The sequence below is a fragment of the Epinephelus moara genome, chromosome 1 (assembly GCF_006386435.1).
Source record: "Epinephelus moara isolate mb chromosome 1, YSFRI_EMoa_1.0, whole genome shotgun sequence".
NCBI lineage: Eukaryota > Metazoa > Chordata > Actinopteri > Perciformes > Serranidae > Epinephelus > Epinephelus moara.
This window is the reverse complement of record NC_065506.1, coordinates 22,822,949-22,841,961: the sequence shown is the minus strand read 5'-3', so window position 1 is coordinate 22,841,961 and position 19,013 is coordinate 22,822,949. Positions and strand designations below refer to the sequence as shown.

The 19,013-nt window shown below is 42.3% G+C and overlaps 1 protein-coding gene across 2 annotated transcripts in view; it reads right to left on the bottom strand.

Annotated features, from left to right (window-relative positions):
- syt9a (synaptotagmin IXa) overlaps nucleotides 1–3,013 on the bottom strand; it is a 33,651-nt gene extending 30,638 nt beyond the window's left edge. Inside the window, exon 1 of one of the 2 annotated variants that reach the window (XM_050049062.1) lies at nucleotides 2,004–3,013. In XM_050049062.1, the coding sequence (XP_049905019.1) occupies nucleotides 2,004–2,151 (148 nt within the window). In that variant the 5' untranslated portion in view covers nucleotides 2,152–3,013. The remainder of the gene's footprint in view (nucleotides 1–2,003) is intronic. The other variant, XM_050049053.1, reaches the window with a different exon arrangement.
- Nucleotides 3,014–19,013: the final 16,000 nt, after the last annotated feature.

Genomic DNA, 19,013 nt, shown 5'->3' with positions numbered 1-19,013 from the left:
AGTGTCCGGAGAAAACCCACACTGAGAATATGCAAACTCTGCACAGAAGGGCTCCCCCACCTTGCACCTCGGGTTCAAACCAGCAACCCTCTTGCTGAGAGGCGACAATGCTAACCACTGCACCACTATGTCACTATTATCTATCATCATCATTATTAGTAGTAGTAGCAGCAGCAGTATTTTTATTTTTATTTTTTTTTTAACTACTAAACACTGTATCTCAGATATGACAAATCCGCAGCCTAAAATTTGGCCAACAGCTGCGACTTCCTGGAATTTTTTTTGCTGCTGTGAGGTTGCTAGGCAACCAGGAAGTCTGGCCAAAAAAATGATCAGAGCCAGGCTAGCTGTTTCCACTCTCTGTGCTAAGCTAAGCTAACTGGCTACTAGCACTACCTCCATATTTAAAGGACAGACATGGTGTGTGTCATCGATCTTCTCATCTAACTCTCAGTAAGAGAGCTAATGAACATTTTCCCCAAAATGTCCAAACCATTCCTTTAAAGCTTATACTGTTACACGTCACATGAAGAAGGGAGGGATATTTTGATTCATCTCATTAACTGATCACTCTGATTATCTTTCTGCAACCACACGAATCTGACAAGATGGTCACAAATGCATCACCATTATAAATAACTTTTACCAGTATGGGTTTCTCAGGTTGCCAAGTCAGCATCATGTTATATGTCCACAGACAGCTCCCTTAACGAAGACACTGAATCCCATTCACCCCGTCCTGAACTCTGGGTCAAATGCTGTTTCAGTTTTGATTTCTCATCTACTTCCTATGTCTTCCTGTTGTGTGCTGCCATCATGCTGGGTAACACATGTCAGCTGGAAGTGAAATTAAACTGTACAGGCAAGCCATCCTGATAGCTGACTTCACTACAGCACATACTGTGGCAATTCCACTTTTCAAACTGTAAGTGCAATGGCAAAGATGAGACAGGATGGGCCTGTGTGATGAATGAGGGAGAGAGGCGAGAGCTGGGAGATTAGGGAATAAAGCAAATCAGGAGGAAATAAGGAGGAAAGGGCTGACGATAAGGGATACAGAGAGGGACAGAAGAAACGGGAAAGGAATGGGAATTCACAAATGGCTTTCATGTGGTGAAGAGTGATTAATGATAATGCAAACTAATGGAAGCAGTAATGAATAGAGCAGATATGTGGAGGACTGCAGTCACTGTGCCTTCTCGCTCCTTCACATTATCTCACTTTTTTTTCAGTCTTCTGCACACACACACACGCACTGACACTCTCAAACATACACGCATGCCATTCCGATGCAGACGGCTGGCCTAGGTGTTGGTGATGATGAAACGTGACTCTGTGGTCACGTTAATTCCTCAGATGTGACTGAATGGCTGCTTTGGTTTTCAAAAACGACGTGCTTTTGTGCAACAGTCCTGCAGTTACAGTCTATTTAAAGTTGAGTAATGTGTCATATTGCCTGCATGCTTTAGGTAAGACGAATTAAATCAGTGTGAACTTTCAAAGTAAGATGCAGTTAAGTGTGCCAAGATAGTAAAAGCTACCGGCGAGCGCAGGTGCAAGCGCAACTCATCCAGGGAGGAGAGAAGCCTGTACATGGTGTTGCATATCATTGTGTGACTAACGATGGCACTGCCGGCATTTGTGCACGTGTCAGGAATGAACTGGACTCATAAAACAGATTTTCAGTCTGTCAGCCTCACGTGGGCTGAGGTTGGAAAGAGGAATTGGGCATTTTAGATGTGGCATTTGGCTCTCAGTGAGAAGGAGAGGCTGTCGCCGAGAAAAATTAAATAATTAAATAGGATAATTAGTAATGTGAGGAAAAATGGGCCAGATCAAATTCCCAAGCAAAAGGTGCTGGTTGTGAGAGCACTCTGACCAGTAGCTTGGACCACCTATTGAGTTTATAGGCGCAGAATGGCCAGTGGAAGAAGTCGCGTGTGCATCCACCTCAGTTCAATTAAACGCAAACCGCTGAATGAAGCGTGCAAATGATGCCTCACCTGAATCCGTGTAGCGTGGCCTGGCAAGATCTCGGAAATAGTAGATAAAATCCAGGCAGTGTTCGTTCTGCACTTCCCCCTTCGAACAAAGGTCTGACAGGAGTTCAAGTGCCTTTTGACAAATCTCGTCATCTCTGTCTCCAGGCATTTCCCACCAGCATCCTTATAAATGGAGGGTCTCTTATAGGCACCACCACCACCACTACACCACTACACCACTCCGCCCGCCTGACAGTCACCTTATTCCACGCTGCTCAGCACGGCTTCTGGAGTCAACCACGCATCCAACGGCACGCCTACCCACACGATGGAGTCGACGGAGACGCTGTGTGGAAATAAGAAGGAAAAAGCACTCGTCCAAGTGATCCAGAGAGCGAGGAGCGTCTCCCACATGTGGAACACAAAGAGTTTTTATGTAACATTCAGTGAAGCGGTCCCCTCACACTGCTGAAAGCCACCGGTTGAATCCACGCATCGCCACTGCGGCGCCGCGCGCTGTCCAGGGTGCTGAAATGTGTGCGCGCCTCGGTGCCGGACTCTGTGCACCAGGAGGTCCGCTGTCATCCAGTGTCTTCACGCCTTCAAGCGATTACAAGCTCAGGAAAAAGTTGAACAGCGTGTACAATGTGGAGAAACAGCTGCATCTGAGCGCGGCACTACCTGTAGGCTGGAGCAGGAGCCGATCACTTCTCCGCTACCACGAGCCTGCTGAGGTTGTGCCTGCACGTGGCCAATCAGAGGATGACATGATTTTTTTTTTCTGTTTTGTGAAATCAGTCTTTCATGAAGATACAAAGTGAGATATCACTAAAAAAAACGCGCATATATCGTTACATGTGCAAGTTGTGCGTAAATTAACTTAAAGGCACCGCACCATTAAAACCAGTGGGACTGCTGTCACTCCCCAGCTGAGAGAGAGGGGATTTTTTCCCCAGTGAGCCTCACGTCGCGGTCCTGCCAAGACAACCGCAGCTTCTGCAATGACATCCACGATTTGTCTTGCCATACCCTGAACTAATTAGAAATTAGGAACGGGCGCATGCACGCAGAGAGAAAGAGAGACAGAGGAAGAGGCACACAAAGAGGAGAGAGGGAGGGAGGGGGTATTTATCTTCTTGTCTTTATTTTTTTATCGTTCCTAATCGTTTCTGGATTGCTAAAGGCATCATTATAATCACCAACCCCGTATATTTCTCATGGGACAATCAATGTCAATATTTCAAAGCGTGCGCATTGTTGCGCTGTCATCCCTGCTCTGCATTTACTCAACCAATCAGTAAGTAGTCTTTCTGAAGGCACGCAGTCAATTTCACCTTCACTGAGTTCATTTCAGTGATTGACAAGCCCAGTAATTACGCCATAGACTCAGTGTAGTTTCAGGGTGCATGACATTACACACGAGTGGAAAAAGTAATAGCCTGAGTGTGCGCACCGCACCGCGAGTGAAACCAGGCAGTCTGAGACATATGCTGTAGGCTATGCTATAATGTCCAAGGAGGAATAATCTCTTGTATGATATAAAACGGGCCTTTGATGTAAAGGACATGTATGGTGATCATTAATATGGTTACTAAAGGAAAGTTCAAAGAGGATGCCAATGGAGGAGCAGTGTAACAGCATTTTCTCATGTAAATATCCTCTATTATTAAACCAGAGTTCAGGATCTCACACATTTTATGATAATTTTAAAAGGGAAAACAGAAAAGAAAGAGAAATGTGATGAAAAAAGATAAATTGGAGTGTCTTGTTGGTGATTTTCAGGCTTCTTCCACCAACAAAAAGCCCAGCAGTCATCTCCCATCAAAGATAAAGACTTCTTCTAATGAGCAGTGCCCTGTGTGCGTTTATCTCGGTGCTCTGCTGTCTTACAAATAGCGTATTGTGCTCCCCTACCTTGTAATAATGAGAGCCAAGCAGGGATCCTAAAAGACTTTATCTCCACACAAAAGAGCGTGTGGATGTGGTTGGCATGCTATCTATGTAAAATACATGTCCTCCTGCCTTCTATGAGCGATCAAGGAGGTGGGAGTTTTGTGAGTGGAGAGACAAGTAGGTGAAGGTGGTGATGATGGCAGTGTGTGTGTGTGTGTGTGTGTGTGTGTGTTGTCCATTCAAAAAAAGATCTTCACACAGCAGTAAGTCAGCTTTCTTGGTGTCCATGGCAACAGTAAAAGACAGAAGGCACTCTTCACCCATTTCTTCTCTTCAACTCTCATTCCGACAGCCGCTCTCATCTTCCACAACATCCATTAATGCTCCAGCATTTTTTTTTTCATCTCACCCTCTTCCCCGTCTTCATTTCATAATCGTGTCTCTCTACTCTACATGCCGTCTTCTTTAATTGTAAACTACTTCCCAGTGTTTCCTGTACTCCATCACTCTCTCTGTTTCTACATGTTTCTCTCTGTGTGTCTCAAACTCATTTTCTTTGGCTCAGGGACTAAATGTAATTTTTGGTTTGCAAGCTGGTGGCTCAACAGATAACAACATCGGGGCCATGCCTTCAGAGTGATAAAAGGTAAGTGTGTGGAGTGTTTACAGGCACTGCGTCCCCCACAGTCTCTCCCCCAGCTCAGTGTGGACTGCCACGTGTCCTCGCTCTGGTTAAGTGGGACGAGGATGGTTGTCCAAATGAGGTAAAGGAAAATCATGAAGTCATGAATTCCCATCAGACACTAAATCATTAATTCATAGTGCACACAGGATTGAAAGAGTTTATTCCCAGTCTGCTTCATGCCTAATTTGAACCAACCCATCAATCAGTAAATCAATCCATCCAGTCCATAGGTACACTTTGGTGACCGCAACATCCTCCTCTGAAATAAACAGATTAAGGCCTAGTCCAAGAGAACACGGCTTTTTTTTTATAAAAGTAACTTCTACCAATTGTTTTGGCCTTCCGTCCACTTGCAAACCACGTTTAAGGTCACTAAAAAAACCTTTTGTAAAACTCTGTCCATGGTGAAGCTTTTCAGAAACTCTCTTTTCATTAAACAGGGAAAACAGTTATTGGCTTCTAAGGGCAGAGTGTGTGCCATTTTCTGCTTTGTGAGGCGTCACATATGAGGCAGCATTGCGTGTAATGGTGGACCCGACCAAAATAGTGCTGGTTCTAACCTTGCTAACAGTTTACACATGAATGTATAGTTACTCTTCCACTATATTGAGGAACAGAGGTCTCAAACTGCAGTACGGAGGTCACTGCTTCAGGCAGCCTTCCACTGCAAGTTTTTTATAAGGCTGGTGATTGGCCAACATCTTATTCTTATTCTTCTTTCCATGGCTTTAGGCTTACAGGTATGTGTGGGTTTGACATGCTTTTGACAGGGCTTTGATTGGGTTTTTATGTTGTTATTCGGATGGAGATTTTTTTGTAACAGCATGTGTGGACAGGAATTTTTTTGAGGGAAAGAAGGGAAAAATCCTGTTTACAGAAATACCCATGTCCATGTGTACTCTGCCTAGAAGAATAGCACTCTCTTGGGATAGCAAACCTGAGCTCCAGTCTTGGCTTAAATGAGCTAAAATTGTTGAGACATCATCCAGTCATCACATCTCCCAGACATGCAGACACCTGCGAAGCCACCTTTGAGATGGAGAGGGGAAGAAAGTGTGCATATGGATGGAACACCATGTGACATAATTACATCACCAAGAGATTCTGTGTACAGGGAGAAAAAGAGGGATCCCACAAGTGAACCTTTTGGGACACCGGTGTGTGAGGCCGCACAGTGTGCTTCTTTCTACATCACTTGTCAGAAGCCACTGATGATGGAGGATTGAAACCAATGCCATGCTGATATCCATTAATGCTAGCACAGAGAGAAAAATCTGATTGTTCAGTATGCCAAAGGCAGCAGTGATATCAGTCAGTATCAGGACTGAAAACGGGCCAGCTGTGCTGGCAGACTTAAGTACCCCTGTGATTGGCCGCTTTTGTGAGTGTGCTGCTTTGAACCATGATTGGTTTGGATTCTTGAAGCTGTGTTTGGATTTTCAAGCTTCAAGACTTATGTGTTTGCACACATGCACATTATGCACAAGACAAAGCATCCGGTTTGTTAATATGACTCAAAATCTTCATTTGTAAAGATATAATTGATGTTATGAATATAGATTCAGATAAAATATGCTGCACTGAGTTATGTGTCCTTGTTCTACTTTGAGTTAAATATACAGAAACCATAATGCATACATGATGATAAAAATAATTTATATATGTGTGATAAATGAGATGTGATGTCACAAATATGTTTGTTTGTTACACACCATTACATTTGGGATTTCACTTAACAGGCTTTGTTTAAATAGAGTTTGGTGACCTCTTTTCCATTTTGTATTAGTGTTCATTTAAATGCAAATGGGCCGGTTCCCTTGGCTTATCCCTACATAAATTCTGATTGATTTCGTTGGGATGAGGACCTTCTGTAATAAGACATATTTATTGTTTTATGGATCTCTCTTTCATTCCATGTTTCCTGTGGACACAGAAATGGGAGTTTCTGCCTCTGGCGTTGTATTGCTGAGCAGATAATCTCAATAAACTATGGCTTGCCTCCGCCGATGCAGAATCCAGTTCATCGTTTCAGGGCTTTGGTGCCTTGGCGATAATGATCTCCTAAACATGTGTTTCACACTGAGTGAATACTTGAGATGGAGATATCAAAAATGTTTGGTTTTGATTTGTTCAACACAAAGACGATCAATATCATCACACAAAAACCAAAATAATCTCCCATTTCCACTTAAATTCGTAGCTTGCCAGATAATGTATGAATAGAGCTAATTGTAAGATACAAATTCAAACATCTGCTAATTGTCGACAATACTGGATTACAATAGTATAAGGCATAGATGTTTTCCGAACGTTCTTTTTAAGTGCAGACACGAGACGGAGAATAGGAAGCATTGCTTTGACAAATGGATCCATCAGCCACAGGCAGGCGAAAGCAGCATATATGTGACTAGATGAGTGTTGAAGAGATTCATTACTCGTTATTTTCCACGAAATCTCACATCTGCTGCCCAAGCCTCTCAGCATTCTTTGAATCAAACAAAGTGTGGTTGGTAGAGGAGCTGTGCAGAGACGAGGAGGAGGGTGGGATAGAATTTTTTCTCTCATCTCAATTGCTCTTTCTCTGCCTCTATTTTTCTCTTTGGCTAAAAGAGAGAGGCCTTGAGGGTCTCAAAAAACAAAAGGCACAAAGGCAATGCCAATTCAAGATATTTTGGTATGTGTGTGTGAGACAGTGTGTGAGAGAGGGAGAGGGAGAGAGATGGTGCTGTTTGCTGTATATGAAGAGCGGAATAATGTAGGGTGTTAGTGTGTGGGGGGAGGGGATAAGCAGCAAAAGCTGTAAGTAAGAGAAAGAAATACACTCAGGCAACACACAGACATGTTCACTATAAAGCCAGCAGAGGTTTGTTAGGCAGGAATTTGGGTGCTGTACATGCATCATCCATGTATGACAACACTGCTCCAAGAACTTGAAATTTAAGAACTAAAAATGTTACATTCGGATACACTGGGCACATATACAGTTGTGGAATATTTATAGTTTACAGGTCTGACAAAAAATTATTCTAATAATTTTACTTTAATACTTTGCTTTTTTCATGTTTGTTTAAACTGTCTATATCCACACAGAAGTACATGAGGCGCGAGATTTGTGAAAAAAAAATCATATTCCTCTGCCCTCTGGACTTGCCTCTAATAACATAACTGCACTCAAATGTAGCTGTCAATAAAATCAATCACTGTTTGTGAACTGCAGTCAAACTGTTAAGTTGCAGTATTGATCAAATATGAATCACAGTTCTGTTACTGCATTGTCCTTTTCTCACCTCAAATATTTTCAGAAACATATTTCAGTGTACTGTTTAGCTGTAATATGAGAACGTTTGCGACCCGGTGGTGGGTGGTGCTTTGCTTGACTGTATCCAACTTGGCAACCAGGTCAAAAACTTTCTCATTTTGCAGTAAACAGTACACTAAAACAGTGGTCCCAACCGGTGGGTCGCGGTCCAAAAGTTGGTCGCAGGTCCATTCTGAATGGAACGCAAGCAAATCACAAACTTTGAATTACAGTGAATTTCCAGTACAGAGCTTTCGGGCGGCTGTGGCTCAGAGGTAGAGCGGGTAGTCCACCAATTGGAAGATCGGTAGTTCGATCCTCGGCTCCTCCAGTCTGCATGTCGAAGTATCCTTGAGCAAATTGCTCCCGATGGCTGTTCCATCAGTGTGAGTGTGTTAAAAACTGAGTAGCAGGTGGAACCTTGTGTATGAATGTGTGTGTGAATGGGTGAATGACTCGTAGTGTGTAAAAAGCGCTTTGAGTGGTCGGATGACGAGAAAAGCGCTTTACAAATGCAGGTCCATTTACCATTTTGAAGTGCCATTTCCTGCTGTAGAGTGAGTGACTAATGGACAGATACTTGACAAAAACAGCAAACTTGCTTGACGACATGACAACGAAAGTATGATGCTGAATGTATTGAACTGTGTGGACCTTGAACTAATGACTAAGGAGAAATCTGGACCCCATGGCTGGACCAATTGGGAACCACTGCACTAAAACATGTTTCTGAAAACATTTGAGGTGAGAAAAAAGCAATGCAGTAACAGCGTCTTGATTAATATTTGATCAGCACTGCCTCGTTTGACAGTTCGACTGCAGTTCATGAGTCTGATTGACATGATCGACAGCTGCTTTAGGGACTCCTTGGCTCTGATTGATTGTTTCTGTTCACATGCCCTAAGGCCATTAGAAGAACTTCAACAGAATTCAGTGGGCAAAGGTAATTTTTTTCCCCCACAGATTATCTGTCTTTTTTAGTGCTGTGGGTATTTAAGGACAGTTTTAGCAAATATGACAAAAAATATATTTTCATAAAAGTTACCTGTAGCTCTTATGTAGACAAATATTACAGGAATCAACAAGAAAATAAATAGATGGCATGGTGATGCAGTGGTTATCATTGTGGCCTCACAGCAAGAGGGTTCCTGGTTCGAACCCAGGGTGGGGGGTTCAGCGTATGTGGGATTTGCATGTTCTCCATGTGTCAGTGTGGGTTTGCTCCAGGTACTTCAGCTTCCTCCCACAGTCCAAAGACATGCAGGTTAATTGGTGACTAATCTCTCAAGACAGATTCTGGAGAATCTGTCGGCAGCCCTGTGTGAAAGACGACTAGAGAGGGGGGTAGGGCGGGGCTTTGAGTTTGAACGATGCTGTGCTTTAGCCAATCACAATGGAGGGGGCGTGGCCGAGACGTGCAGGTGTCCCCAGGAAATGTGTACCTACAGAAACAGCAAGCTCCACGTCCATAGCGACCACTCCACCCAAAACGCTGTCTTGTCAACGTGAAAAAAAGTATTTTTTCCAGCAGATGTCTTAGTTACAACATGATTGAGCTAACTGGAGTAGTTTCATGTCGTATCCGACAACGGGAGGCTTTTAACAGATGACGTCCTGATGTTAGCTTTGCTAACTGTCCCTGTCAGCTGCAGCCACTGATGCTTTTTAGACATCGTGATTTCCCATAACTGAATAAATACCACACATAGCAACACAAAACTGCTTTGCTAGCTCAATCATGTTGTAACTAAGATATCCACTGGAAAAAATATTTTATTCACGGACCGTTTATTGAGTTATTACCTTATTTTTATACAGTCTAGGGTTATTACAGACACTGCTAATGGCTAACGTTAACAGCTAATGGTTAGCCCAGCTAATCTACGATAACCATGTGATTAATTACAAAACGTGCACACAGAAATAGTAACGTTTGTTCAATCGTGTTTATAGACTTAACAAACATCAGATTAGTCTACACGGTGATATAGTGACGTGATATATAGCTAAACTCTGCTGGTTTTCTACCCGAAGTATTTGTAAACAACACGGCGATTCCCTGGGGGCACCGCCGGAAGTGAAGGGCGTGAGCGATCGCCGAGGCCCCTGCACTTCCGTTAGTCGAAAAACTCCGGGCTGTGCCTCCAGAGGTAAAGGAAGAAATTTTTTTTTTTTTTTTTTTTTTTTTACCGATGGATTCCCAGATTGATTGGTGACTGATTGTCTGTCCCTATATGCTAGCCTTGTAATAGTCTGGTGACCTCTCTAGGGTTTACCCGGCCCCTCATCCAGTGTCAGCTGGGATAGGCTCCAGCCCCCACTGCAACCCCCAGCAAAAATGAATGAATGAACAAGTAAATAGTAATTACTTTGATGCACAGCCCTTACATGTTCATGTTAGTAAACTGAAATTCAAGAACTGATGATATTTTGGTGTTCAGTTGTGGGGTTCTTTTACAAGTTTGGTCCATAAACCACAATATCTTCAAGATTTTTCTCATGCACATATCCCAAATTGTTTCACGTACACTGACAATAAGACCATCAACTGTGAGCTCATCACACCGGATCCCTCTTCATGATGGACTGAAATATACTGAAATTGAATTCTGAAAAGAAGGTCATCGTGGTCCTATTAAAAACCTCAGGACTGTGGTAACAGTACATTATACATCCTCTCCTCTCTCGTAGTAGAGAGGAGAGGTAGTAGTTGAATCCCATCAGAAGCCATTGCTTGCATAGCTGCACAGTTGTGCTGTGCATATAGATTTGAGACAGGCTGACAGAGGGAGTTTGTTCTCTGTTCAGATCAGCATACAGTCAACAGCTTCATGGCACAATTTCTTTTGTACACCAAAATTATGTCGGAGCTGTAACGGTGCTAAGAGGTCGACACATGCATGTTGTTGTGATACAGGAAAGGAGAACTTGTATCCAAAAGCAGACGTGTGAGACAAAGCAGATGAACAATTAACTCAACTGTTAGTATGGTTTACAGTTGATCTGTGGGCAGTATCACACAAACATAGATCAGTCGAATCATCAGGTAAGTAGAACATGCAATCACATAAGCAGATAACACGCCTGGTAATTAGAATGACTTGAACACTGAGGCATCTTAGATGATGTGACAACTCCCTCTGGAAATAGATGCCTGTATATAGTTACAGGTAATGTAATGAGTCAGTAAGGGACAGCTGTGCCGGCAGGTAGCAGGTCACAGGGGTAATCAGTTGATGGGAAGCAGGTGTGTAGGAGCAGGAAGTTCACCACAGGGGCCTGGTGAGCAGATGAGGTACAACCGCGATTACACAAAATAACATGACACAGACATATAGGCAAAGGGAGAGTGTGAGGGAGTTATCATGACAGTTTGATATTTTGAACCTCAACAGACTGGGTAATATCATGCTTGGTAAGATGCAGTTCTGTTTGCCACACACTCCTTTTATCAAAATGTATACCACATATGCATACATGTTACAGCTGCCCCATTTATTCCATAGACAATGTTCAACACAGCCCCCACTGTGTATGTATGTCATTCCCGTCATTATCATACTTGCTTCAAAATGTTTAGAGCCCTCATTTACAACATTACACTTTGCAATGAGAAGAAAGAAAACACAATACTCCCAATTCCCCACAGGACACAGATACCACACAAAGAGATAAACAGGATGGACCCCAGGTGAGCCAACAAATGTTTTATAACTGTGATGGCTGTCCAGAGGGAAAAACAGAAGAACACACAAGCCAGCTGTGACGGAAACAGAGGACAGGATTTAAAAGGAACTGCTCAGTGTACAATAATATTGAATTCTAACAACTTTAATTATACTGATAGAGTTTATCAGCATCCCCAGTGTTTTCACTCCTCCTCCTCCTGTGGAGTTAATACCCTATGCTTTATAATTATTCCGTTTTCAATTTGATTGAGGCAAATATCTTTAATGCACAATGGTTTATCCATTAAGTGAGGCAAAACTGGACAGTTATGAGAAAACATTGCTTGCTCTCACAGTGTGAGTGAGATTTTTTATTTTTTTTTTAAACTGCTTTTTCATGCAGCTAAACCGTTAATCCAGTCGCACTTCAGTATGAGCAGACATAAATGCCTCGGGACATTATTCACCGCTAGTGAACAATCTACTCAATTTCACTGATTAAAGCGCTGATCCACTGTAAATTCATTCCACTGAAAGTGACAGCCAACCTCAGATTAGCGTTTTTTTCAGTGCTGTGTCGGCCATTTTTATAGCTTCCTCTTGGGTGCATGCTGCTTATGGTCTGGCACCTGGTTGCTACCTTTTTGTAAAGTCCAGCCTCACTTGCACAATGTGCCCAGGAACATTGTAAAACCCAAATAAGAGGAAAGTAAGTTGTGGCAAATAAATACACTGTCACACATTTGTATTGGGTCAAAAGTGACGACTGAGAGAGATTACGTCTGTATGAGTCTTTAACCCATTGTTTTTTTCTATGAATATCCTGCATAGTTTACCTTACAGTATTTGAGGGAGAAGAAATAAAAAATTCAGGAAAAATTCATGTGGATCAGTAGTATTCAGTGCTTAATTTGTAAAATCAGAAGTAGGGGAACACTTTTGGCCTCTGAGAGAGCAGTGTTCCCCTACTCCCAAAAGCGGGGGAACACTTTTTTAAGCGGCACCCGAGCCGCCTCACTGCGCAACTCCGAATGGAATGGTTGTGACATCTAGTGTTGTCACGGTACCAAAATTGAGACCCACGGTACGATACCAGTGAAAATATCACGGTTCTGAGTAGTATCACGATACCACAGCAAAAATGAGGCAGATGTGCCTTTTGTCATTTATAAAAAGATAAATCACTTTTCTATAATACATCAATGATATTTCAATGGAATAAATTACTTATTGACTTATTCATACTTCAAAAACAGCATCAATAAGTGATTAACATAGGGGGGATCAAAATAAAATAAATAAATAAAATAAAAATCAACCAGCCACCCTCCTCCCCTGACAAGTAAAGAACAGTCCCTTCATAAGTAAAGAACAGTCCCTAAAGTGCGGTGAGGTTTGTGGACCGTTACCTGCCACAAAGAGAGAAATGTGAACGGCTCGTTTCTCCTCTAACACGCCACATACCTGTGTGCCGCCACGGCTCGGTTGTCCAGGTACTACTGGGCAGTCATGACGCTAACGAAAGAGGAAATTACTGGACCTGGAGTCGGACTTCTCTGTCGCCGGTAAGCCGTTATCTTGCGCCACGGAGCCGCCGTAGGCTATTTGACCGCCGTAAATCCTGTCTGTGACCCCTGTTCAACCCACAACCAGCAGGATTCGCCTTTTGTTTCTGCTGCTGGTTGAAATCTGTACTTGCACAGCGTGCTGAATGATTTATTTTGCTGGCACAAAACTATTTTTAGTCGCAAATGCGAGTAAAATGCTCGCTCATAGAGCTCTGTGGAAAACAAATCACTGCCGACAAGTAAAAAGAAATAAATAATAACTTTCACTGCTCAAAGATACTCACATGTCTGGAAAACAAACCACTACAGCAGCATATTGAGTGCCAGGTGGCCAGCGCGCGCCATTATTGGACGGCGCATGGACACTCACCCTCCTGCGATTGGACTTTGAACTTATCCCACAGTAGTGGTACGTGAGGCACCATGTAGTTTTTAGATGTGAAAAGTTCTAGACCCATGAAAATTAGTTCCAGAACGCACCAGGGCCTTTTCTGAAAAGATCCTGGTATGCGTTCCAGTACGTTCCGGCTCAAATTAAACACTGGTAGTATTGATTAGTTGCTGTAGCCTATTTACAATTTTAAAAAAAAACATGCAGTAACACTTTCTATGAAGACCACCTATAATGCATTATAAGACCATTCATAGTAAATTATAATACATTTGTAATGCTGTGTGACTGCACTCATAAACACACATAATGCACCCTGATGCACTATGTCTACAGTCACAAAACATTATAGATGTGACTTATCATGAATTATAAGTGTCTTATGTCTTGACTAGTTATAAACTAGAGGTTGACTGATGGGGCTTATGATGCATTATAAATACATACACTCACCTGTACACACTTAAACAACCAACTGTAGTAAGGATTCATAGAACATTATAACAGTGCATGCAGTATCATAAGTTATCATTGCATGTGTTAAGAAAAGTGACGTACATATTAATGTATCTATAACACTGTATGCTTCATCGTAACGTTTTATTGTTGGTGTTCAGTAAAGTGTGATGCATTTTCATATATTTAAAAGAATCTATGCTGCATCATAAGTGATTAATGTCTACCATACACTAGAATACATTGAAAAACTAAGACTAGCCCAGTGACCCAGTCTGACACCCACTGCGGCGACACCGGTGCGTCTTTAGCATAAAGCGACTGTGTCCTCTCTCTTGGACTGTGGAAAAGGTGGAGAAAGTGGAGTTGTGGAGTGAACACGAGTGCCTCTTTGACATGTCCTCTTATTTGTGCCATGATAGAGTGGAGAAGGAAAAGTGGACAAAAATTGCTGCAGCCCCCAAAATCCCCTGTAAGTGTGCTATAGCTAATAAGCTAACCACTGTAGAGGCTATCTGCAAGCTAACGTTAGATAACTGAAATGTATGCTTTTAACCTACAACGTAACCTCATGTTACAGCTAAAGATTGCTAGCTTCAAAAATCATCTCATGTAACCACTTATTCAGATTCAGATTCAGATTCAGAATACTTTATTAATCCCCGGGGGGAAATTGTTTTTGTTCCAATGCTCCGTGCAAAGTAGAAATAGAAATACAGCATGAATGGAAACAAGAGATAAAGATGAAGATATAAATAAAATACTAAAATAGACAATGAAATAAGTAAAATAAATATTAAAGTAGACATTAAAATAAAATAAAATAAAATAAAATATTAAAGTAGACATTAGAATAAAATAGAATAAAATAGAATATTAAAGTAGACATTAACATAAATAAAATATATGTGAGCTAAGCTAGAAATATTTAGCTGAAATGTACGGTTTGCTTGTAGGCTAATAGCAAACATTGAAATAGCTAACGTTGGTTTACAGTGAGGCTAACCTTGTTTGGGATGGGGACAGTGGTTAGCTACCTAGCTAGCTATAGCATATAGCATATTCCCTGGGGATTTTGAGGGCTGCAACGATTTATGTCCACTTTTTTACTTTTTGAAGCCAACAATCTTGCAAATAGAGACCCTGCAAGATCGACAGTCTATGCAAAATCTTATTCTGTGACTAAAAGTCTCAGACTCATGACTCATGCTGTGTCTCAAATCGCGTACTTCTGTACTTACACTTAATATTTTGAGTGCATAAGTGCTTCACACTGAGAAGTATGGAAAAATGCAGTGCACTATGAGTACCCGGATGGTGCACTCAAAACAGGGACCACTTTTCAACACTGTTGCCAACTCCTCAGTAAGAAAAGTAGCTATTGGCTGTCCTAAAAGTCGCTAGAAGTCGTTAAATGACATCATCGCCTAATTTGCATAATTGTCCATATGCATGTAATTATAATGGACGCTGTAGGAGAGAGGAATAACGTTGTGGAAGAGACAAAAACTGAGGGGAAAACACCCTGAATATGTTTAGAACCACATTTGAACCTTCTTTCAGTGATTTATATTAGACAAAGAAAATTTTACATTTACATCCCACCCTGACTGTAAGCCAGGTCGGGATCAGCCAGTGGTGGCTCCGCGCATGTGCGATTCACTTGCAGTCTAGACACGGAGGGGTCCTGCTTGGACTGCAGCTGGGAGGGAGGACTGGACCACCTGTGAGTGCTTTGGGGCGAGGGAGGGGCCCACGGCAGCATCCGCTGCTCATCGAGAAGAATAAGAACGATACATGCTTTCACGTCAGAGTCTCCAAAGGTCTCCAATAACATTAGAAAAAGTTGCTAGATTTGTCGCTAGTCGCTTTTTTGAAAAAGAGTCGCTAGAGGGGTCTGAAAAGTCGCTAAATATAGCGACAAAGTCGCTAAGTTGGCATTGTACAAATAAATGTGTTTTTTGCACTAAGCACCACTATACTGTTGTCGGGTTAAGCCAGCAGTATGTTTATTGGGTTAATTTAGCAGTCTGTATTGATTTGGTACCGCGAACGATAACGCGAATGCTAATGCTAGTTTGCTAACTAGCTAACAGCAACAATACAATACAGTCGATGGCAGGGCTGTTTCAAGACACTCTGGGGGCCCCAGGCAAGAGGCACCTTGGAATACTACTAATATACTTGGACACTCACCCTCTTGCGATTGGACTTTGAGCTTATCCCACAGTAGTGGTACCGGGAAGTATCGTAGTACTACAGTACTCCAACAATGCTAGCGTGGGTGGCAACCAATCATGCGGGACATGGTCTCAATTTGTGTGACGCGTGACAAGAGACAGAAATGCTGTGCAGTCCCACACAATGCGGGACATCTGGTCACCCTACTTAGCCACTCGGAAGCAGCAGCTAGTAGGGGGCCCCATTAGGGGGGATTCCAACGTGTTGTTGTTGTTGCAGTGTCTATAGGGGTTCCATCATATTGTCATTGATATGGACCAATGTCAGCCGTCTCTGGGGGCCCCCTTCCAGCTCGGGGCCCTAGGCAATTGCCTAGTTTGCCTGTTCGGTTGCGACGGCCCTGGTCGATGGATATTTTGGTGGGCGAAAATTCGCGGGCAAATGGTGGCGGCAATGCTCCACTGGCCGGTTACAATTAGGCATCAAAAGAAGAAGAGGTCGAAATTTGCGGTCGTCATTTCCGGTAAGTGCACAACGACCGTGTTTGGTTTGAGACAACACTACCTTGTTGAAATTTGCGCGCTACGCCAATAAGGGGAACTGCCCATTGGTCTGACAGCCCATTGGTTCGACATCCCATTGTTCCGACCATATTAAACTCATTGTTCCGAAGTCCGTTCCGAAATCATCATAATGCCCTGTGGTTAAGGTCTGGTTAGGTTTAGGCACAAAAACCACTTGGTTAGGGTCAGGAAAAGATCATGGTGTGGGTTAAAATAAAAAAGAAAGTGACAAACACATAAGCCGTGAGCCTGCTCCGCCTCAAGCCGGTCGCGGCGCACCATACACCCACCGCGAGCCGTTCAGCACCACGGACAGTCGGACTAATGGGATGTCGAACCAATGGGCTGTCGAACCAATGACATGGACCCCCAATAAGTACATAGTGCACATAGTATACTACATGGAAGTGTACAAACAGAAGTATGTGATTTGAGACTCACTAATAGAGTCATAGAGCATTATAAATGCATTATCATTTAATAAAGTAATGCATTATGGATGTGGTCTACATAGAAAGTGTTACCAAACATTTATTTCTGTGATGACCCGAAGATTTTAATTGCTTTTGACCCACTGTAAAACATACTTGGCAATACTCAGTTCCCCTGGCACCCTGAGGAGCATAAAATGGTTGTGCGTCCTAATTATCTTGCTTACATCAAACTGGTCAGCATGTAACAATCAGATTTGGCTTGGCTTGGCTTTAAGTGGTTTAATGATCTCTGAGATCATCACTGTATGGCTGGTTGCTTCACAAAGATAATCCCAGTTATACTGTATCCTCAACAAAGGAGCCTTGCTCTGCCATTGCTAAGTGATTTGATTGCACCCCCAGGTATCAGCTTACTATTCCCTGGCTTTATTGCTGAGCTAAGACAGACTGTCTCTGTTTCTCCCTTGGTTTTTGCAGCTTGCTAGAGCTGCAGAGAGAGAAAGACAGAAATACTTCTAATGCTGAGCTCAGCTTCTTCTAGCTGGAAACCTACTGTTTGCTGCTAATTATCTAACTTTCTTGTAAAGGCCAAAAGACAAAGCCATATGTTTCTGTCTAAGACTAAGGGCTGCTACAACATGACAGCGGTGCATCAGAAGTGGGTGGCTCCTGTCGCACATAAGCGCATGAGGTTATTGCTTTTTGTCAAAGAAAATTGACAAAGCAATTTCAGGAGCAAAACACAGTAATAGAGTATTTTAATATATACAGTACATGTCTCAGATGTGAAATGTATATTGCACCTATAGTGTCACTAGACAGTATCTGGTAGACTGAAATAATCAAGTGCCAAGTGTTCTTAAGTATTCTCTTTCAGTCGTCCAATGATTTCTAAAATGAAATAAACAGCTATTGGCAGTTAGACTTGTCTGATGTAAGCTGCGACCTCCAGGGCTGAAAAATAATGCCAATACAGAAGAGCCAAAAAAATGCAGTTTTTTGAAAGACCACTTGAGGCTGGCTCCAGAAGCCAGTCAATCATCACAGACACCCATGTTAAAATGCCCATATTTACGAAAGAGATACGCATGTTTACTGCCTTGTACAAAAAAAAGGTTTTGGTCTCTATGGCAACTGTATGGGGAATTACATTTTTTTTATAACTCACCTGTTTACATTTTATTAGTGCTTAAAGTTATGCATAATTAAGTGCAGGCCACTTTGAGTGACAGGCTGTCTGCTGATGGTGTCCTCAGCTTCTCAGACAGATCCACCACTCCTCCACAGCACCAGCCTCTCGCCCACCTATGGTCACTTCTGGCTCCAAAAACCCAGGATGATGACAGACGTGTGCCAAACTAGAAGCTTCAAAATGGGAGTACACACACAGTGGGTGACATCACGGTAGCTACGTCCATAAATTTTATAGTTCATCTAATTTTTTCAGAATTCTGACTTTGACTCAGTGTTATAGCAGTGATGGTTTCAGTGTATTTCAATCAGGAGAGTCATTCTGAGAGAAAAGAATATTTATGAATATTTATTTACAAGTGCACATGCGTATGGGAAATGTGAAAAGTCTTGGGCGACTAGACCCCATCCTGATGTTAAATATTTCAGGAGAGTGGTAAAAACATAAAAGAAGTAGCCATAGTAGATTAGGGAAGGCCCATTCATGCATTTACATACAGTGCCCACTATGGGGCCATTATGGTAGCAAAATAGCTGCAAATGCGTATCTCAATCTGTGTGTGCGTAATCAGATTTGTACATGTGTAAAATAATTTGTAAAAGCGTAATAAAGTTTGTGAATGCGTACAAAAATCTGCAAATGTGTATTTAGAATCTGTGTGTGCGTAATCAGATATGTAAATGTGTAAAAAAATCTACAAAT